The sequence below is a fragment of the Telmatherina bonti genome (assembly GCF_933228915.1).
Source record: "Telmatherina bonti genome assembly, chromosome: 13".
NCBI classification, from domain to species: Eukaryota; Metazoa; Chordata; class Actinopteri; order Atheriniformes; family Telmatherinidae; genus Telmatherina; species Telmatherina bonti.
Window position 1 is genome coordinate 10,083,708 of NC_136611.1, and position 23,793 is coordinate 10,107,500.

The 23,793-nt window shown below is 40.6% G+C and overlaps 1 protein-coding gene across 1 annotated transcript in view; it reads right to left on the reverse strand.

Annotated features, from left to right (window-relative positions):
- The window catches only part of col27a1b (collagen, type XXVII, alpha 1b), a gene marked incomplete at its 5' end in the record, with an annotated part of 79,459 nt that extends 68,180 nt beyond the window's left edge, over positions 1–11,279 (reverse strand). The window contains 3 exons of the mRNA XM_079252064.1: positions 3,434–4,692; positions 9,426–9,490; positions 11,227–11,279. Of these exons, the coding sequence (XP_079108190.1) occupies positions 3,434–4,692; positions 9,426–9,490; positions 11,227–11,279 (1,377 nt within the window). The remainder of the gene's footprint in view (positions 1–3,433; positions 4,693–9,425; positions 9,491–11,226) is intronic.
- Between the last annotated feature and the right edge of the window lie 12,514 nt (positions 11,280–23,793).

Here is a 23,793-nt window from a genome sequence, read left to right on the forward strand (position 1 = left end):
CGATGAGACACTGGCAGGCGTGCGGGTGTCTCATTAGGAGCTGATACAGCCCCCCCCCCCCCCCCCCCCCCTCTTCTTCAGCCAACATTATTTCAGCCCAAAAAACCCACAACATAGTAAATGTGAGTCATCGTACTGGCAGGGAGGTCAGCACTGGTTCCAGCCATAGCCAATCACATTAATTATAAGCATCAGCTAGCTTTAAAACAATTTCATACATGGATTAGCAGAGCTCCGAAAGGTCATATATAATGAGGGGGGTCAATCTGGAGAACCTGGGTTTGTTTTAGATCTTGGGATTGGAACTTATTTTCTCATCGCTCAAGAAGTTTAAAAAGAAAAAGGAGAAATGGGCCTGAAAACAGCTCGAGGCGGCCTGCTTGAAATTGGGCATCTGTAATAATGTCAGATGTATGGAGCGGGTTTTTGTGCGGCTCGGACAGAACCCCTGAGCTGCGATTATAATCTTTCAGACAGCATTTAATCCGACAGGCCGAAAAGACTTTCAGCAACTTTTAGATTCTTTAGATTGCAACCATCCGTCTGTCCACACACGGTAAGTCAGATGTGCTGCCTTGGTTCGGGACAAAACCTGGAAAGGGATAACGTCCTGCCAGATCCTATCCAATTTATACACCTTAAAACAATACAGGTTGGAGTAATTGTTTGATCTCTAGATTGCTTTCTCACTAATTTAGTCCATTTTTATCTTTGGAACCTTGTTTATCTTCACTAAAGAGAGGAGCTGAGGTAAAGTCCTGAGAAACAAGTCTCTCCAGGGAGAAGCAGGGGAGCTAAATAAAGCTATTTTCATCAAAACAAAAAAGAAAAACATGAATTATATAGTAGATTATATATGATAAAATCATAGCGTGGTTACAAAGAAAAGCCACACGAGAGTTGCTGGCAACTTCTTTGTCATAAAAGTGGCTTCAGCTGCCTTGTCAAAAAAAAGGCAAACCGCTCTGATTTCCCCTCTTTGTCAAAGCAGGAAGGCTTCACTTAAAAACACAGATTTGTTGTCAAATATGATCTAATACGAGGCAAATGTCCAAACAACGGAGAAAGTGTGGGAACTTGTTCCGAAATGAGGAAAGGATCCCGTGCACAGTCTACAGCCAACACTGTATTTCACATGTCAGTGTGAAATACAGACTTTCTATCCACTGTTTAAATAATTAATCAAAGATTTGTTTATGCACCAAAAATTAATGGTGGCATGCATGATTAGCAGCAAACTACCATCTAAATCCCGACATTTGACTAATATAATGCAACTCAATATGTCCAAAGCAGAATCCATACTTGGAAATGTGTCAGTGTGGATGATGGCAGAACCCTTTGCTCCCAAATCACCCTCATTCATCCATCAATAATCAACTCAGTGCACCTTATAAATGCTGATTTGAGGCTCTTCACAGTGAATAATGAAAAACAAACCAGAAGATGACTAAGAATGAGAGTGCAAGCAGAAATCAAGCTGCTTACAGTGTCCCTGAATGCAGCATCAGCACATCCATCATTATGTATTATGCAGCATTCTGCACAGGTGACACGGCAATATTTACATTCACAGCAATCACACTGATTGTGTTATGTCTTGAGAAAATGATCAGAACAGTCATGGGGTTTTACCTTAATCTTTTCAGGTAAACTTAACTTAAGTTTTATGAACTTGGCTTGTTCAGGGAATTGTGTATTGTGGCTCTTGCATTTCCCTCATCCTTTTTTTTTTGTTTTATGTGTCTTGTGCAGCATTTAGGCAAGCAGAATGATCATCTGGAACCTGTGTTCTGCAGAACAAATTTACTTTGCCAAGGGAAGCTATATATAACGATATCCCCTTGACTTTCTGAAATTTTATTTTATATACATTTATTTTGTTTGCATATTGTTTGTATATTGTTTGCATTGTAGAGTTTGTACTGCTGGACAGGACCGGAGAGGACAGAAGAAAGACAGAAAGAGAAAGAAGAAAAAACACCTCATAGGGAAAGTGAAAGAGATAAAGAGAGGGGGGGGGACTAAAATAAAAAATAATAAAATAAAAAATAAAAAAAATCCCTCATCCTGACGCACAAACTGTCCCCCCGCACTGCAACTCTACACTGGAAATATTGAATATCGTTACAAATCTGCAGATTTTTTTTTTTATATTTACTATAATTTATATATATTTAATATTACCATTTGACACCGCGTTTGATTTTGGCGGCTGATGATGACAGTTTCATCATTTAGCATCATTAAGGGGGCTGAGCCAAAAAAGGATTCAGAGCATTGATGTGTAATATCAGCGAAAAGGAAAATCAGACTCTCTATTATCCTGCCATCTGCCACATTCTGCTTCATTATCATCATCATGCTTGACCACAAGTGTTTGTAGCTACAAGAGTCTTTAGAACAAATGAGATATGGAGCAGAATTTGATTAGAAAGTCATTTCCATTTGCTTACAGAAGAGCTGAAGCTCACCAGCACAAACAACACGGCTGGTTTGGATGTTTCCCATTAAGCGGATCTTGAAGAAAATGACTACTTATTTAGAAAATAAATATCTGGAAGGCTCTCTTGTCCCAAAATATTCCTACGCATGGGTTTCTGAAGATGCACGCAACATTCCCCTAACAAGTTTTTTTTCATAGATCCAAACATATTTGCTGCTTGCACAAAGCTAAGCTATTTAAAGCTCAACATTTTAACGTGCTGTACGAACATTTCTGCCAGGACAATCTGTGGATGCCACATAAAGCACTGCGCTCATTTCCAATGTGGCCTTTAAATATTTACTATAACTGCTTGGTTGTGTACATGTGCTTTATGCCTTTAACCTTTGGCCCTGCTTTAAAAGTATCTATTCTCTGAGCGGTCACGCCCCCTGCCAGAGGAATCTAACGGCTCACTGCAAGCCCCTCCACTGACTAAAAGGGCAAAGGGCAGCTATGAGCCTGAGTAATTCCATCCCCGCTGACAGGCAAAGAAAAACAAAGAGAGAGCAAGAAATCAAATTAATCGGAAGCACCGAGATGTGCATTAAATAACCTTATTATCGCATGTACGGCACGTTTTTATGGAAATACAAAGGGATCAAAGTTATTTGGAAAAATCTCAGCAGCTGCACCAAGTGCACAAAACTACATCGTCATGATATGCATCATATCGATGCCCGCCGCAGTTCCAGACATCCAAGGGCGAACAAGCAGTCAAACAACACACTATCACGTTGGTGCATCGCCGTGATCCAGTGACAACAGGGCCAAATGAGCCAAATCGCAGCTAAAACCGGCATGTGCTGCAATTTTCTCCTGTTTATTCAACAAACAACCCGCAGCTAAGCTGTAAACTAATCAGACAACAAGCAAATATGCAAACACTCATTCACAGATCACCGGTTACAGGTTTGCATTGTGTTTGTTCAGAGGTGCCCGACTCACCGGCGGTCCCGGCTCTCCCTTTAGTCCAGGTGGTCCAGCGAGCAGCGAGAACTGGGTCGGCTCCAGGTCAAACGTTTGGAAGCCATCTGTTGCAGCTGGAGTGACTGGAATGAGCGAGGTGGGTTTGAAATCCTGCACAATGGTCACTTTTGGCTCGGGTTTCTCTGGAGCTACTGTGGTTAGCTGCTTTTTATGGGGAAAGTCGGCGTCTGAAGAAGACCCCGGTGTGGGAGCAGCCGTGATCCGAAAGTTTGGCTTCATCTCTGATGTTCTGGTGGAAACAGGTAAATGTATACTTTTCCCAGAAGGCTTTGGCTTCCTGGCAGGCAAATTCTGTTTTGGATGTGGTGGAGTCTTGCTAATCCAAAGGGATGTAGTAACAGTTTGGGTTGGAAATGTTGAAGGGCTTTCCAACCCTGGATGAACTGGCGGAGAAACAGACACTGAATTAGGTTTTGGAGAGCTCACAGAGGGATACAAAGACGTTTTGTTGAGCATCAGCGAGTGGCCACTTAGAGGAACAAATGTCCTGGTTTCTTCCCGAGTCGAGGCCGAAGCAGGGGCCTTTTTGGACCTCTCCCTCAGTGACGGTGAAGTTTTATGAGTGACAGTAATATTTGGGTCTGAAAAGAGAGGTAGCAGGGGTGGGAACACTGGCCGATACGTGTCTGCTTCTCTGCAATGTTTCTTAATATAATCACAATAGTTATGAGCTGCCTCAGCCGAGGGATAAATGTCGAACTGACAGATGGCGCCTTCGAACGGCACTGAGTTGTGGTTCAATTTGCCCAGCAGGAAAGATCCCTCCGGATCCAGGGCCTCCTCTTTTTTAGAGTACAAATCTGCATGTAGGCTTTTTTTACCGCAAGATGTGTGCAAAAACACTCGATGGTCTTTAATATCCAAAGCAACATTGTGCCACCGACCATCGTAGACGTCGTAGTTAAAACTCACAGACGTCTTGTGCCCCAGCTGCACGAGCACTCTCCCCGGCGTGAACTGCACCCCGAGCTGCACTTTCCTTCTCTTAGACAAGACGGAGAAGAGAAAGGCGCTGTTGAAGCGATGAACAGACAGGCTGAGGATCAGGGAGAGGCTACTGGTGTTGTAGGTAGCAGGGATGACGGCACGCAGAGGCGCCTGGATGCGAGCCTTCGGAGTGAGGATGACGCCGGACTTGTAGAGGATGACGCCGTTTGGGACAGAGCGTCCGTCTGCCCTTCGCCCAGAAAGCCCAAGCTGCTGCAAGATATCCACATCTTCCAAAAAACACACAACAGAGAGAAGTCAGTAAAACGTACGTTTAACTCAACATGAAACATTAAAAGGAAATTTGGTATTAATTTATGTCAACCTTCCGTTTAAGTGTACTGATCTGAACCAAAGCACACATTTAAAGACGTAAAAAAGCAGAAAATAAAAGATGTTTAACATGTTTTGATGCTATAAGGGGAGTTCTCAAGTTTAAAGCCAGTCTAATGTAAAACTTGCAGCAAAAGCAGATTTAAAAGGCTGCATAAAAGCCCCCCTATAGGGTCCCACATCAGCATTTACTTCTGGGGATTGCTGCACATTATGCAAGAGTTACATCAGTCTTAATTAGGACAACCTCCAGAAACGAGAGGCTGAATGAGTCCCAGGAGAGGACAGTTGTGGAGATGTACGAGGTTTTGTGAGTGCACAGTCAGGAATGTTATCGCACTTCATCTGGTAATGTCCGCTGATTAAAGATGATCCCTCTGACAGCAGCCCCAGCTCATGAAAACACACTGCAGTGCTTTCTGCAGGTTTAATTGCTACTTGCATCTCATGGGAGGAAAATGTGAGTAATGTTCACACATTACAGTGCTGTGTGCACTGTATATTGCTCCTAATTGGATCCACACCTTTCTGAAAGGGTTTAATGAAATCCACATTTCAGGATACAAAGAAACAGGCTTCATTCATGATGTGATTTTTTTTTTTTAAGCTCTTGTAATGGTGACAACAATAATCAGTGATGTATGGAAAAAGTGTAATATCAAAAAACATTTGGGTTTTTTAACGAAGCAAAAAAAGCAAAATTCTACCCTGAAACCTAAATCATCTATGAAAGGAAGAAACAAAGAGCAACAGCAGAAGAAAACTTATAAACCCCCTCCAAAAGAGAGTCCAGCATCCCATAATTATTACTGCATTACTTTCCGTTAGGAAGTCAACACTGCTGAAAAACAATAGCTTTTTTTTTTTTTTTTTTTTTTAGTTCAATTTGGCAAGGATGGAAAATAAATTTTTAAAAAAATTCAACCAGCAAACCCTAAATCTTTACTAAAATGTCACGTAAAATCCTGGTTTTAGATTAATATTTGTTAAAACTAGAGAAGTTCAGACTGTTAGGAGGAGGAAAGCCCATCTCAGTGTGTGCAGGCAGCAGGAGGTCAGCCTGACTGAAGCGCTCCAGCACGGAGAGGAAACATCAAACAAAACCGTCTACTGCTGGTTTTCTGATGCAGCGCTGATTTAAATTTTTAATCTGCTATGAAAAAGCAAAAATTGTTCTTTGACTGTGTAATTTGTTCTCATGGTTTTCGCTCCTTAATGTCTTAAAGGTAGAGTATGTAAGATTTTCAATATGTTCAAAATAAATTAACTAATAAAATAATTACAATCATAGTTAGAAAGTCTTTTGAACATGTAGGTTCCAGTCTGTTCATATTTGATGCGTTATTAAATGACAAGTTTAATTAATGACAAATGACAAAAATAACATATTTTTACTGGTAGGCAAACATTTAAGAAGGGTCTTTGTCATTAATTAAACTTGTCATTTAATAACACATCAAATATGGACAGACTGGAACCTACATGTTTTTAAAAAAATCTAATTATGATTGTAGTTATTTTTTAATTTTGTTCTTTTTTTTTAAATATTGAAAATCTTACATACTCCACCTTTAAATCTAAGAATTGATGGCAATGCATGCTTGCATGCTGCAGACCAGTTTGGCTAAAGAACAACCGCATCACATGAGAAGATTCTGCAGAAATGCACAGAAAAAAATGCATTTTTACAATTAGCATGCACAAGACAAGGCAGTCTTGTCATTTCCTGCAGCTGTTTTTCATATAAAATTCTGAAGATGGTACTTTATAGACATGTGAGGATTAAGTAGCAAATAAAACAACAACAACAACAACAGTCAGCATTACTCAGCATTGCAGAAGGTCTGAAACTCAGCCAAAAGTTGTCTGAAACTTTCTCTGTGCCACAATGAAATGGTCCAACTGGGACCATTATATTAACAGAAAGTTTCCCAGAATGCCCAGCATGTACGACTCCCTTCTAATGCAGGGAAAATTTAGTGGCAGTATTGTTACTCAAATGCTTTCCTTCCAGGCTGACTGACTTCAAAGCAGAAGTAGACGTATGGGTTCAAATCGTAACCCCAGGAGGGACTGGATGAAGTTCCAACACTGACAGCTAAACCGTCTCCAGAAAGGTGTGTTGTGTTACATCTAAAGTGGCACTCTGAGCCCCCAAATTCACTCCAACGCCACCATACTGTGGGTGACCTCAGTCAGAAATCCTTCTGAGGAAAAGCAAATGTGGTCAAAACTAGTTTCTGTAGAGCAGCAAACTTGGACTCTGCGACTTCCACTGAATTTGATCAACTTAAAGGAAAATTTTCTTTGTTTTTGTTTTGTTTTTAATTCAGGACTTTCATCAAAATTATTCACTTCAGGAGAAATGTTGGAATATGACTACTGGTAGTAACAAAATGGACTTCGGTGAAAGTTAATGTGTGACTTTTTACAACCATGTCTTTGTTTGTACTAACTCCAGGTCATTAAATAAGACTTCTAAAGATGAAAGAAAAAATACTTTTGCTCTCTCCGCGGCATGTCTTTCTGCTCCTGGAGGAGGATTTGTGATGTTCTTTCCCTTTTTCACCGCATGTTGGGTTCGTTCTCCAGTTTCACTGTAGCATCACATGTCTAAATGTCCAACTCAAAACACGATATGCAAGCCACAGTGTGTGGGGAGAGGGTACATTTTCCTCCATTTGTGGCATAATCCACAACTCCAGCATGACTCAGCTCCTTAAAAAAAAAAAAACTGGAGCCAATTCCAGCTGCTGTCAGGCAAAAGGCAGGGTACATCCTGGACATGTTGTCAATCCATCACAGAAAGGTAACAAAGAGGCAAACGGGACAAAAAAGGACACTCAGACTCAGTCTCTGGGTAATTTCAGAATAAAAATAAGTACTATGCAGGTCTTTTACAAAGGGAAAAGGAACATGCAAGCTCCATATAGAAAGGACCATATGGAAGTTTCAACCAGACAGCTTCTTGCACACCATCATGCAGCTTTTTATTTGCAACTTATTACTATGACACCATTAATACACAAACAAAAAAACACTGTCCGGTCTGGTTTTAGTCGTCTTATTTTTTTCTTTAAGACCTACTAGCAGGTAATCTTATATAAGACAGTCGTTACATGTAAGACAACAAAGGATGGCTCAGATTTATATTTTGGTCATGGTCTGAGTATCACCCATCACTGGCAGACACTGACATCATGGGGCTGCACAAACAGACAGTTTCCTCATCAAAGTCTCTTCACGGTGTGAGAGAAAAGCAGGACTCAGTGGGAGTCTGGATTTAAGTCCACATTCAAGTGAGCAGGAAGAGCTTGTAAAGCTGACAGGTCATGCAATCCCTTTATTAAGCCACCAAGGAGGGACTGAGGCTTGTTAGGGGTTTTGAGATGTGGGAAGTGAGCTGCTGCAGACAGAGAGGTTTGCAGGTTTAGTTTGGTGAATATAAAAATCAGATTTCCTTGATACATTTAGGAAACAGAGCAACAATTTTGGCCAAAAGTGCTTCAATCTGGTGTTTGTTCGGACCGGACATGCTGAAAGATGAGCGCGACCACGTGTTTTCACTTCATTTACTTAACTGATTCAAACCAGTGCCATGAGAGAGACTAAAATTTTGCACGGTTTTCTTTTAATCTATTTCAAATGTTAATTAAACAGCAAAAGAGAGAAAAGAGCAAGTAAAGTTGGACGCTAACTGCAATGGTCATCTTGGGATAATTCATGCGCATCATAAATCTCTGTCGTTGGATTCGCACTCTCTTCCCTCCTTCTGGATTCTGTGGTGAGAAATAACTGCACCTCATTTTCCATTTTGTTGTGTTCACACAGCTTGTCGCGCACACTGGTGACCAGAGACGGACTGGGACTAGAAAAAAAACTGAAATATTATTTTTAGAAAATTACTTTTAATAAGATTATTTAGCTCAGGAAAGATATGAAAGAAGTGATTTTATAACATGCTGTTTAAACCAGTAAACACAACCAGTTAACCAGCTGGTGTCCTGCTGGAAACTCTGAAGTCATCAATTAATTTAATAATGTCATGAATCAAACTAACGTGGTTAAAAAAAAAAACTGATGTATTATCATCACTTCATCATAACTTTGTAAACGCCTTCAGCGCTAACTGGCTTGGATGGATCAGCTTTACTGGGTTTATTGGGTCTCTTTACTCAGGACAGAACCCCAGTGATGTGAAAGCAGTGCAGCTTACCACAGCTTCTACCATCATCATCATCATCAGCTGATGATGATGCTGCATCCTCTGACACAGAACCGAAAGGGGTTTCAAGCATCTGATTGGTTCAGCCCAGTGTCAGCTAAAAGAAGAACCAATGGGCTGCAGGTTAACGTGTTTCATGGACAGGAAACAATGAAGATTACCATTAAAAAAAAGTTCTGTGATGACTATTTGGATAATTGAACTGTTCAGTCACAGAGTCCACAGCAAAAGGCGGTGGTGCTAAAAATTTTGAGAGGGCTGCCGCAGTGTTAGCTAAGCCACTGATGTGCAGAGTGTTGGAGAAATAAAACCAGTAAATATGTTGGTCAAGATAACATGTCGGCCGACTGGGAAAACACCCATTATGCCAGATAGCCATCTCTGCTGGTGTAACAAGTGGCTTACCTTGAGCTTGAGTTAGCGTTAGAGAGCAGGTGCAACAGAGCAAAGTCCAAAAGATCAGAGCTCTCCTACAAAGCAAGACAGAGAAAGTGGAGAGAAAATATGTCAGAGTTAAAATTCATGTAATCTTTAATGTTTCATGCATCTTTTCATTGAGACTCTCAATGCTAATGACTCAGAGATTTTTTTTTTCATCTCTTACTGTCAGAGGAAAATAAACATCTCTGTTATAGACCATATACTCAGGATATCAAACCAGTCTGAATGTTAAGTACATTTTAATGCACTAGCATATGTTCTTTTTGGTGTAGTCTGGCCTGCTGCAGCATCAGCAGCAGCCCTGCTTTGTTCAAAGACTCGTAACATCTGTTTCAAGACAGCCAGCTTTGTCTTATCTTGCTACCTGACCAGATAAGATACCACTCAGTGGAACTGGTGGGTTGATGCTGAAGGAGAAAAAAAAACACATTAAAACCCTAAGTCCATGTAGCACAGATAAAAGTCTAAAAAAAACAGCATGTTTTACCTATCAGTGCAGACTTTTATCTGCAGGATATCAACTTGTATTACACCCTGATGTGCACTGTTTTAGCCATGGCTTTTAAATGGGGGTCCTCTGCATCTAAAAAGGTGCAAAATATTCCAAAACTGCAAATGACCTTGTAATCCTTTATAAGCCTGTTTCCACCATGACAGCAATGCCAATTATATTAACCCAAATTAGGAAATTTTCCACTAGTAATGTCTCTGTGACGTCTATATAAAACTAGCGCTGATCGCTCACACACAGAGGCGACATCAATGTAAAAGCGTTGCACTGTCTCAGATGAGTGTAAATCCAAACAATCAGCTCATTTTTTTTGGCACGCCCACAGCTAATGAGCTGCTTAAATACAGCAGGATGAAGTGCATGCATGTTGAGCGAGTGATCCTTTAGGGGTCAGCTCTCAGTGGCAACAGCTCTAATGAAAACTTTCACAGGAAGTATTTTACATTTGTGGTTTTGGAGACAGCCACGGGGGGCGGGGGGGAGTGGTCAACCACTTGCACGCTTGGCTGATGCCTCAGTAGAAAAAGAAAAGAAAAAAAATAAAGAAGTTTGTTCTGCATCTAATTTTCATGTCAAACTAAACTCAAATTAGCAGCAGAAAGAAAGTTACAGGGTGTTAAAAGTTCGTGACCAGGCATGTCATATGTCCAGCATGGTTATATGAGGCAACTTTTTGACTTTTTTTTTTTTTTTTAATCTCCTCCCAAATGGGACAGCCGGCCAACCAGCTGAGTGAGATGCGCAGAGGGGAGGAGGAGGGAGAGAGGGAGTAGAGGATTGTCTCCTCCTCTCATACATCTCCTCAAATCAGTACCAGATAGTTTGGCAGCTCATTCTGAAACAAGCTGCAAAGACACAACTTGGAAAAACTGTACACAGCAGATATCCCAAAGTTTGAGTGAAGAGCAGAGAAAATAGTTTCCACACGCTTAGCACCCCTAATCTTACTAAAGTATCCCACCTGTTTCCCCCCTGTAGCTGCATAATTTATCAACCCAAATCAGCTGAGAATCCAGTTCTCTGGTTAACTCAGCGACTTCTCTGACGTGCTTTTCACATTGCTCTGATTTAGAAACGTTTTCAGCTACTTTTTCACTAACATGGACATGGCCCGTTAATTAGGACGCATGATACGTTCACGTGCAAACGGAAGATTCAGCTTTCAATAATAATAATAATAATAATAATAATAAATAAACAAAAGAAGTAAGAGAGGGAAAAAAAAAAAGTGTGTTGTGCTGTTTGTCAACTCACCCCCCGACTCCAGTGGTTTTGAGTCTGGAGTGCGGGGCATTGTCCGGCTCCATAGCGGTTACTTCATGCTTTCTTGGGAGTGTTTTATTACAATCCAGCGGAGGCTAACTTTTTCCATCCCAGGTGTTTCTGGAGGGTCGCGCGACGAGGGAACGTGCAAAACACCAAAAAAAAAAAAAAAAAAGGGGGGGGGGGGGGGGGGGGGGATAAAGAAAAGTAAAATAAGGGAAGATCCAGGAGTGGAAAGATTACTTTGTTGTCATTGTCTTGTCTCTTCTCTGCCCTGCATTGCCTTCCTCCACCTCCGAATTAAAAATAAATAAAAAGATAAAAGATAGATGGTCCACCTGTGCGCTTTCTACTGTTTCCACTGCACGCGCTTTGTAAACAACAACAAACACAAAGTTTATCAGCTGTCCTTTTGGAGGGATAAAACCGTGGCAGGACGAAATGACGACCGCGGGTGTGTGTGTGTGTGTAAGAGAGAGAGAGAGAGAGAGAAAGAAAGAGAGTGTATGTGTGTGACGACTTCCCAAAATGAAAGTTTATTGTGGACTGAGGGAAATCTTGAGAACCGGGAAGGTTGGGGGAGGAAGGGGAGGATGAGGGGGAGACCTCCCTCCTCCCTCTCCCTGTCGCCCTCAGCTGACATCCAGGGAAACACGCTTGGAGCTGTAGTGGTGCTGCTGCACTCCCTCAGCTGAAGGAAGGTGTGTCTTTTCAGAAAGCAGACCCCCCCCCCACTCCCCTCCTTCTCTCTCAGATTGCACGTGTGTGTTTTGTTCTGTTAGTGTTGAAATGCTGCAGCTTTTATGCCATTATGGCATGTCGTTATATCTGGAGTATGTGCACTGCAACTGCACAGACTTTAGAAAACAGCATGAAACAAAGTACAAAAGTCTGTTTAAAGATTTTTTTTTATTGCTGTTTTTTTAGGGATCATTTTACATGTTATACTGTTTTTAAAAACATACACTCAGTGATTTTTCCAGTTCAAACTATGAACACAGAGGTACATTTTTATCATGTTTACTGGTTGTTCCTCATTTCTACAATAATTTTCCTAAAATAATCTATAAAGAAAAGTTCTCAGATCATTTATGACCTTTTTGAAGTTCCACTTCTTCTGTTTGCAAAATAATTTGATTATGCCTTTTGTTTTATCCTGTTTTTATTTGCCATTTTACTGGGAGTTTCTTAAAGCCAGTGCTGGTTTCTCCAAGCTAGACTAAAGATTCAAGCTATACACGACTTTCAATGATATTGGTTTGTTGTACAATCTGCATCACACACGGAGCATTTCCTTTCAGGATCTCTATTAAGTTCATCCATATACATATTAGAGGAAAGGAGGTCATACACTACAAGATTATTTTATTTATTTATTTACTTATTTATTTATTTACTGAAAAAGGAACCATTGCACTTTCTCTCTATGCCTTCTCTTTTAAGTCTGTTACATTTTCACTAGAATTATCAAATATTCTTATGAGGGTTCATCAAAAGTCAACTCTGTTCTGAGTTCAACCAGAAGATTCATTCTTCATTAAGCTCGCCAACATAGTTATTGCATATTTATTTGTTGTGTAATTATTGTCACTTGCAGTCTCATTGGCGGCAACACCTGACTAATGGTGTCACTCCGCAACTCCGCTCCTGCCAACTTTATCAAAATATCTACAATACAAGGTGTTTGATAGGAATCTGGATCATGTGTGCAAGTATTGTAGATTTTCATACAAATACACCTCCATTTGTTGCTTTTTGTCTTGTTTCCTCCAACAGTGTCCCCTTTGGGGTCAATTTTTCTTTAGCTGAATCAGCCATGGTGAGCTACAACAGGCTGGTGTGTTGTTATCAAGTTGCTGGCATGATGCTCCAGGTTGGAAGTGCAGGTTGTCAGTCCCAGGATGCTGGAGGCCAACGACCACCCCAGTATTTTGCAGAATGAATGTCAGTGTGCCGTCAAAATTAATCAGAAGCACATAGTTTTAAAGTCAGAAACTTATGTAATGTTGCTATGATAGGTTCACACATAACTATGAATAGATCCATTGGTTTGTCAAAGATCCTGGTCATTTATCTGCAGCCACCTGTATTTGTCTGCAAAATGGCAATAAAGCTAAAAATCTTGTGGTATGAGACTTGCTTTAGTGATTATTGTACATCTAGTCAATTCTGCATTTGCTTAATTTTTAACAGCAAGTTTCCTGTCTTGGCATGATCACAGAATAAACACTTAATTTTATTTATGTTCAAGTAACTTAACCTTGAGTCCAGTGAGATGATAACTACGAAATCCTGTCAAAATATACCCGGATGATTTCTTATTATTTCTATGCAAACATGTGAGCCTGAATCTATAACTAAGGTCACATAATGTCATTGTTCAGACTCAAATAAAACCTTCATTTTTTTATGTAAAATCTGTAACTTTTAGAGCCTCTGCATGCAAAAGCAGGATGTGACCTTTGCTTTTCATCGCTAGTGAGAGGGCTGGCTGAGCTTTTACAGAATAATCTGTTTGACAGTTGAAAATCTGAAGTGTAAACACCCCTACTGCTTGTTCTTCACAACCACGCTGTCTGTGTCAGGTCCTTCACTGCAGCAAATTAGGAAACCATATTTTGGCAACAAAAAAATGACCAATTAATTTAATCAAGTGAAATTTAAACCATTAGACCTTCTTTATGACAGCCTTTCTTCACCTCCTGCTTGACCAACATTCACATCCGTTCTCTCCGGAGTTGCAGGGATCTGGGTTGCAGGGCTGCTCTGGCTTTAGTGTGAGCGTGTGTGCGTGTATGGGTGTGTGTGGGTGTGCTCGCTGTCGTGTGCTGTGAAATTCCTCTGCCAAAGAAAGTCCTCATTGACCTGCCTTCAACAAACACGCTATGACAGTGTCCAGGGGAGACCCAACAGAGCACTGATTCAGCTGCCTGCAACTGGATCCGTCCTTCTCACACAGAGCCCGCTCACAGTCCATCCTCTCATGGCCAGGAAGGAAGGGAGCTCACCACCTTGAAAGATCACTTCCCATGTACCTGAGCAGCATCGGATGTGAGGCTTTTGTTACCACAAGTTTATGTTCACAGACAAGAAGGGCAATGTCCTCACAGCCTGCAGCAGAGTCCCAGATGAAGATCTCCAATCTGTAGAGTAAAGTTTCACTCTACATAATTATTGGAGCGGCTTGTGGAAGTGGTTCTCAAGCCCAGGGGACTGAAGTGGCGTATCAGGGGAAATACTGTTTTGAAAGTTAGATGTGAAGAAGTTAAGGCCTGTTTGTTGATTAGCTTAGCAGGTAACAAGGGTAAACATGACAATTTGCATGTTTATTTTTAATGGAGAATGTGAAGAAATGTCACACTGTGCTGGGGGCCATCTAGTAAGGAATGTGCTCCAATTACCTCTATCTAAGACCACTGATGCCTGGTTAGATAGCTTTAGATGGCTGAAAAGAGTAAAATCTAATGGAGAAGAGAAAAGATGGAGAAAGATGGATCTTCCTCACTGAACCACAACACTGAGTAAAACATCTGCTAACTAACAAGCCAGTGTAATTGACTGAGACATGGTTTGTAGGCTGATACTACAGTTTGATGGATTAAACGCAATCCTCAAGTTTAAATTCAAGGTTTGTGAGGATGAAAGAAAGAGCCGGAAAGTACAACATGGCATCTAAGTATACTCACTTCTTTTTCCAATTCAATTTTATTAAATTAACAAGGGGAAGCATGTTATTAAGCTTCTGAGCTTCCTTTTGTAATCTTCACACAGAGCCAGTTAAGTTTTCTCATGCCTGGCTCAGCTTACTAAACTAATTGCCAGTGATAGTTTTACAACAGCCTGTCCACTAGTCTTTGTTAGCTTGGCTAAGCTAACTAAGCTAAATGCTAATTATAGCTTCACATTCCCAAACAGTCTCTCTTCATACTTGTGTTTGCTTGGCTAAGCTAACTAAGCTAAATGCTAATCATAGCTTCGCATTCCCAAACAGTCTCTCCTCATACGTGTGTTTGCTTGGCTGAGCTAACTAAGCTAAATGCTAATCATAGCTTCACATTCCCAAACAGTCTCTCCTCATACTTGTGTTTGCTTGGCTAAGCTAACTAAGCTAAATGCTAATCATAGCTTCACATTCCCAAACAATCTCTCCTCATACGTGTGTTTGCTTGGCTAAGCTAACTAAGCTAAATGCTAATCATAGCTTCACATTCCCAAACAATCTCTCCTCATACGTGTGTTTGCTTGGCTAAGCTAACTAAGCTAAATGCTAATCATAGCTTCACATTCCCAAACAGTCTCACCTCATACGCATGTTTGCTTGGCTAAGCTAACAAAGTTTACAGCTTGCAATTGCTTCACATTACCAAAGACAGTCCGCTCATCTTAATTTTGAGATGTCATAGCTTGAAATAAATAAATAAATAAATACTGCTATCAAATTTATTCACCAAAAAGAAAATAGTGAAAACATAATTTGAGTTACTGCCAGAACATTTAGTTCAAAACTAGCAGTACTTTTCATTAAAGAGACTTTTTTCCTCTCAGGGAACTTAAGAGATTTGTTTCAGACAGATTTTCACATATTTGCACAGAGGTTTAAGCTTCCCACAAAGCTTAGACAAATGAGTCTGACTGACAATCCATGTGGGCTGAAAATGTGTCCCTGAAAGCACTGAGTATTACCAGGTTGCTTCCGAATGATAAAGTATTCTGATATTGTGTTCATTAACTGGTAAATGCAGTGGAAATGGGGAAAAGTTAGAATTAGGAACATCTGGATGCTTTCCAGAGTTAAAACTTTATTGACATCTAAAACCCTGTCCTATCAATGCTGAATCACTGAATGTTTCCATTAAATACTTAAGTTTTTATTGTTGAACAATTTCCTGAAGCAGATGGACACTCTAGAGTTTAGACAACATAAATTAAAAAAGATTTAAACCACATGTTGCAATGAATTGATAGTAATTTGTACTAAAAGGGTGTACCTAGTCATATGAAACTTACAGCTCGCTGCAGCAGGGTGAAGGGAATGTGATACCCTTGTCAAACTTCAGGTGCAGAAGCAAACCTACAGTAATTGGTAATATGATTTAAGTCTTGATTTTGGCCTTTAAACGAATAAACTGCTCCCAATTTAGCATCTGGAAGCAGTGTCCTTACCCTTAAGATTAAGCCAATATTTTTCCTAATAGTTAGGCTGAGACTGCTGCGGGATAGATGTCCCATGATACACTGGACACTTCCCTCCTTTTCTCTCACTTAACCTTTTTTTACTCCATGTATAAATTTATGACATTATTATTTTTGTTTATGTGTGTTTCTCTTTTCCTTTCTCACCAAATATCACTGGTTTGGTGTTACAGTGCTTCGTTGATGCCTCTTTTTTTCCTCTCTACTCCCAACTGGTCAAAATAGATGGATGCACTTTCTGAGGCTGGTTTAGCTATAGGGTTTTATCTCCTGTTTAAAAGGGAGCTTTTGCTTTTTTACTCATACACGCTCACAACAGAGATTAGATCAAATAGAAGAAATGATGAAGTGCATTGGTTTCCTTAATTGTTTCATGACTCAGCTTACAATAACACCGTTATAAATTGGACTTTTTTAGTGGATCATAAATGAGCTACAATGAAATGGACTGTGAATAAAAGTGCCTTGAAATGGCTGTCAGAAATAAAGCTGAACTGAAAATATAATCTGTTTTATCCCTTTAAAAGTTAGTCAGAAGCCATGAAAAGTTATGTAATTGTTATGTTTTTACAGATATGTCTCCTTGGGAGAGAGTGGTTTGTGGTCTGACACATGCTGGTGGTCCGTTACATGAAAAAGTCTTCGAGCCATTTGAGTGTTTACCTTTGAGACATTGCGCCTGAGAGCAAGAATGCTGCAATCCGATCACTAATTTCCTACCTGACAGCAGTTCAACAAGAGTATCATACCAATCCAAGCAAAGACTTCCCTCCATTTCTGGCTTGTTTCATGGAAACAGGGATCAAACTAATGTTTAACAAAAAAGAAAAGAAAAACTATGATTTCTTTTCCCTTTATCTTTCTTTTTAAATAAAGAGATTCAGAGGTTTTCTATAACAATTTTATGGTTTTTTATGATATTTTTCCGTTCTTCACATGTGACTGCCATCCTGGATCTCGACTATAACCACTGTCAGGTGTGGAAAAGTGCTGCGACTGTTTTTACGCCAGACCAAGGGTGGGTAATAAAAGTCAGCTGTATAATCTGACATTGTTAAAAGTTCAGTGTCTGCAGGAAATTGGTGGATTTTCCTGCAGACAGACAGTGTTAATGTAATCATCATCTCTATACCATATCCATATGAATCCATTTTACTTAATATATTAGATATACAAGGAACGTTTGGTTGTGCAAAGGCCAAAAAAGGAATGATGAGTATTTTCCATAGTTCAAGAAAAAAAAAATCAAGTGCTAATTGGGTCATTAGCACTTTGAATGAGTCTGCTGTGATTTGATAAAAACTATAAAAAGTGAGCTAATCAGACTGTACGCATATAATTTCATGTTATGCTTTAGAGATGGAAACTCTTGTCTGATCTCAATCTCATGTCTCAGGGAACTGAGGCCATGCTGAATGCAGCACAGCTGGATCCAATAAGATCATGCTCTGCTGCTATGTTTACCCATTCCATACATTACAACAGGAAATTTATAGAGAAGTTAAGTGATTTAAAAAGAAAAAAAAAACTCTTTGTTTCTTTTTATTGTGTTCCCCACTTGGGATAAAACTGCAAAGCTAATAAGCTCCATCTTAGGTTGTTATCAGTTATTTGTTTATACATTTTTTATATCTAGACTGTTGGTTTGCTTGATGTTTACAGTCCAAATAAACAATTACTTGTAAAATGGTCATTTTAATTTCCAAAAGTGTCTTTCAAAATACACAAAGTCTCTAAACAAATGAGAACAACAAGCCCAGGTATGAGTTTAGATCAGCTGGCGGTGTGATAAGGTGAGCTATGAGTAATGACTTGTCCTGCAGGTTATCAGGGTTGCAGATGTCATAAAGGGTGAGAGGTTTGCAGCATAGGAGTCTGGACACAGAGCGCTCTGTCCCCCAGGGTGAAACCTGGAGGAAGGAATGGACAGCTGCCCAGTGGGAGAGGAGGAGAGAATTTCAGGAAGATGTGGAGAGGTGAAGAAGGTCAGTGGATGGACTGAGGGGCAAGAGCGTGAACAGACTTGTAGGAGAATCCTGTATTGAATTTGTGATTGATTTTTTCTTTTTCTACAGTCTAAGTGCATGTGAGAAAGGAGAATATGTTGCCAGGGTTTGGTATATAAAACTGAAAATAACCATATTATAACATGGGAAAGAGTGGCTTTTAAATGTTTTGTTGTAAAAGAGAGAAACGAGATGGCCAGATACGACTACTAGTCAGCCAAATCTAGCTACACACACACACACACACACACACACACACACACACACACACACACACACACACACACACACACACACAAGTTTAACATCTTTAGCTCTCTACTTGCTTTTTGGATTACATCTTCTTAGTTCTAGTGTAACTTCCCTCCTTTCACCTTGATTGTTGCCACAGCAGTTGGCAGATTACTGTGCAAAGCTCAGATAAGCCCAACATGTTGCAGACTTATTAAACTAAGACCCACTTATTGAAACAGGGGAACATTTTGCAATCGAAAACAACCAAAATGAGAGTCAGCGTCAGCCTCATATTTCAAGTGGGGTGCAAAACATGCTGTTGCCCTAAATAGCATGTTTGCTAAATGTGTAAAGAGGCAGTTTTGGCCGACATGTGGGGCATTTTGAACTTGCCTTTATCGTCATAGTTCTTCATGCAACCCTTAGTAACCAAAAAAATGAACAATATTGGTTTAAAAGAGGAAACAGAAAAGGTCTCAGAGTTTCTCTTTATGACTCAAAGACAGACAGATTTTCAGCAGAAACATGAAGGGGTAATTCTGTTTTACTGAGAGCAAGGTTGCATGACTTTTAAATGAAAGACAGATCAGTGGACCTTTCCGTTGCCAACATGTTTTAGGTTGAAGCTGCATGCTAAGTTATAGCAGCTGACGTTTTTCGAGGGGCCGTGTATGGACTTATATCAGAACTTTGTCTGCACACTTCCTGCATTAAGATCTTTTCAACTTGTTTAGAAGATGTCATTATTGAACACAAAGATGAAGGGGACATGGTAAACCAAGATTTTACGTCTCAGTAAAACAGAAAAACCCAGAAAAACAATGTGCTCGAACAAAACGTCTTAATCTGTCTGAAAGGCCGCTTAGATGTGGTAATTATTGCCAATTCTTCCCCCCATGGAGCTGCGGAGAGTCAGGCGCTGCTGCCAAGTCGGAGGTATTGTTGTGGTGACATTTGAGAGGGGGGATCAAACCGCCGATGAATAATCCATATTGAAAAGCTGCTCTTTCTGCCAAATGTCAAACAGCGACAGGAGCCATTGTTCAAGGAGCAGACTGTAAAACTTTTCATTCACCATCATCATAATTCTTCGTCACACAACACAGAGAATGTGCCAATTCAGAGTGCACTGAATGAGGAGGGTAAGGACTGAAGAACTACTACTTGTCATGTAATTAAGCAAATTCATAAATCATATGACTTTCATCATCTTTTCTCTTTACACCATAATGTAGCCTGTAATATAAATAAAAACACACTTTCCACCTCAGGCCACTTTTTGACAATAGTGCATAACATGCTCTTCTGTCTTCTCATACTGTTAAACGCACAAAGAAATCACACAATATACCAAAAAGTCATTTACTCTCATCCTAGTCCAGGCCTCTGCATTCATCTTCAACTTCCCTGCATGCATCCAGTAAGAGCCAACATCAACTTCCTGCTCTGCACTCACTGTTTACTGCAAAAGTTTGGAGGACAGCTTTCTCTGAGCTCTGGAACTTGGACTCTGCATTGTCATGAATCGACAAACAGAGCCTGCCTAATTAGCGTGCTACAAAGCCCGGCAATGCTTCTGGGCTGGCTTCATCTCTCCAGAGCAAATTGGGAGGGAAAAAAAAAGGGAAAGAAAGAAAATTCTGAATTAACATGTTTGGAATGAGTAGATAAACTAGTGTGTGTCTGTGGCTGGTACAGATCCGATTAATTGGAACAGAGAGTTTGGTGTTCTGACAGGTCTACCACCTCCGGGCTTCCTCCATAAACAAAGAAGCACCACCTGGCTTTCTAAATAGGGTCTGAAAACACGTCCACTGTATATAAAAACACACACCCCTGCCCATCCTTTCCTTCAAGTCATATTGTGATTTAAATTATCATGACACAGTGGATCCAGTCTGCCTCAGCATGTGTTGCTCCTCAATTTGGCAGTGTTGAAACTCATGCAGTGTGAGAGCTGCACTGAAGAGGCTTTCTGCTTAGAAACAAAATTAAAGCAGAAATGTATTCAACTTTAAAGGCTACAAAGAAAACAAGCCAACACAGCAAATGCGTGTACAGTAGAAGAGGAGTGATATGAAAAGATCCGGGTGAACAGCAAGCCACTTGTAGATGTCAGTAAGTGGGCTTTGCTGTAATGTCTTTCTATATTTGTTTGCTGTATACCATAGTGTCTGAAGTCAAGCATCTGTGACTCAACTTATGCCTATTTTTCACAAGCTTTTGTTAGAGAGAGAACATGCTCGTATCCGGGCTAGCATGATTGTTAGCATGCTGACATTTAGCTGTCTTACACATAAGGTCACTTTAGCCTGACACATATCTCATTAGTTTTGCAGTAGAGGTTCATAAATCAGTTGACAAACAACAATATTTGCCAAGGCCTGTGTCCCGAAATGTAAAAAATGATAGAAAATATATGCATGCTTTGCAGAAATGAAATCTTAATTTTATTATTGCAGTATTAAATGATAAAATCAGCTTCAAATAGCCTAAAGGCTTTTGTGCAGTGAGTTGAGTTATATGTACACAATGAGCTCACAGAAGGAAGCAGAATATGCATCTTCGTATTCATTCCACAGCATTACAGTTTCAGACTTAATTTGGCCTGTAACTCAGTTCCTCTCCCATGCATATATACTGGGACAAGTATAATGGTCCAGATGGTCAGATTGTAGCTGTACGGCAACTCAGCTTTGCATGCAGCCATTCTGCACGGCTATTACCTGCAGAAGCCAGTGGTCAGAGCACTGTAACTTTTAATTAAGGAATTACAAATAGTTGTTTCCTTAGGCTACAGTGCTCCAGGTAAGCTATACTCAAGGCCGGATTATCCAATGGGCCATATGGGCACAGGCCCAGGGGCCCATGCCCACTTGGGGCCTACATAGAGAAAACACCAGCAGTTTGGACATGAAACAAAATGTATATAAAAGCCAGATAGTTACACCAAAGTGTCCAGTGTGTTGCTAGTGGTACCATTGGCTGAGAGATGTTAGAAATGTCATTTCCCAGTGTATCATTCACAATTTTCACAATGTTGCGGTGGGGAAGGGGGCCTCTGGAACACTCTGGGCCCAGGGCCCTGTGCACCTTTAATCTGGCCCTGGCTACACTATGAATGTCTGAACCAATATTTTGTGCCGGTCCATTTTATATTTACAGAGATTATCTAAAAGAAAATAAAGACCTGGTTTCCAACACTACAGCAAGCATGCTTAGAGATGTGCATGTGCTTTATCCTGAGGGTGAAATTACAAAGACATCAAAATTTGGTGGCTCAGCACACAGACACAAACCCTTTATCTGGTGTCAGTGGGAGTAAATCGCATCACTTTGCCCAGGGAGCTTTAAGGAAGTCTGAACACTGAACCATTGTTCACTTTATTTGTTTTGTTTATGCCTTTGGTCAGAGCCAAGAAACTCAATTCCCAAGACTTTCCATTGTCCAGTTTGCTCTGTGCACAGTATCAGGTACCTGAAAGTGAAGTCCTGTACTAGCGGATCCGCTTTAACGACTCTTTTCGCTGCATGTAAGAGCACTTTAAGGGTTTTCATAGATTAAGGCATTCTCTTATCGGGTAAATGATGATGAATGATGAGCTTAACTTGAGCAGTCCAGGACAAGTGGGCATTACTAAAGTACAGAAGCCTTGTATTACTATAGTAATCTAAGACATGAGAGGGGAAACTATTTCTCAAGCAAACCTGTAAATTCCTAACAGATTGAGTCTCTGTGGTTGAAGGCCTTGTTCTTTGAAAAGCAGCTGAAAGAAGCTTGCTGCACTGCAGGATTTGCTTCTTGCCAAATATGTTAGCGGACAGACAATGGGGTCAGTGATGTGGGTTTCACCTGTAACAGAGACCCACCAGGTCCTTTATGCAGGAGTCTGTGTATTACAGTGTGGCTCCTGTTTGCTGTTTTGTGCTCAGTCAGGCATGGTGGTGCACTGTTTAGTGTTTGAAAGGTGTTGCATTGGATGATTGACAAATATCAACAGTCAAAATGCCGGGAAACTTGGACTCTTTGCAGCGTAAATAAATAAAAACCTGTCTTATGTGCAAAACGTATGTCTTTATTTTTCTTATCAGGTATTTTAAATGTGCAGCACCGCAAACAGACACTTATTCAGCCTGATACGGAGAAGCTGGATGACTTCTGCAGATGTAATCTTCAGAAACGCCAGTCTCACTTATCCGTCATCCTCATGGAGGCGGGGGGGGGGGGGGGGGGGGGGAGGTCGGGGAGCATCTTTATCAGGGTTCAACAGAAAGGAATTTCCAAATACTGCTGATGAAATATGGACGGCCTGGTTTCAGCAGAATAACTACCGGTATTCCCTGAAAGGAGGAGGTAATTACCACTTTGACAAGCTTTGATCACAGGTACAGTTATTCTCAGAATGTCAGTGTTGATAGAACAATGAGATGACGGCCTTGAAATTCTGATGAATTTGCTGCAGATTTGCTCCCCTCCCTTCATACTTGGGCTGTGAATAGAAGCACTGTCTGGCACACGAAGAGACTAGAACAAGAAAATGAGGGGAGTTGACACGGCACGGCTCGGCCATCCACGACACTCTTTTGATTTGTAGAAGTGGAGAAAGGTAAGCTGTTGATGATGAGGAGGTGCGGGAGGCGAGGGGGGGAAGGGAGCCATGGGTAAGTCATCCACTCGGAAATACTGTAGGTGGAATGAATCACTAGGTTTTTTTTTTGTCAGGAGGTAAAAAAAATAAATAAATAAAATTCAACAAAATATCAGAGTGGATCAGTGAGCCATGTGCCGGAGTCAATTTTAGCAAAGTAGGTGTGGAGTCATGAGGTGTGAAGCTGGTGGGTAGAAGAGGGTGAAGATGCAACCTCGCCGCACAGAAGAAAGGTTCAGTTCATTGATACGTCTTTGAAAATGCCTGCAGACCTCAGAGCAGCCTGAAAGCAAACATGCCTCCTACACTACCTGCCTGGACTAAACTAAGATGCAGCATTTGGTAGCAGGGGCCACCCACTTGCAGGATGGAGGAAACCTTTGTGTGTGTGTGTGTTTGATGGTCAAACAAACCAAAATGAGTCAAGCTTTTCCTCTCTGACCCTGGAATGAACACAAAGAAATCTCATGTTTGTT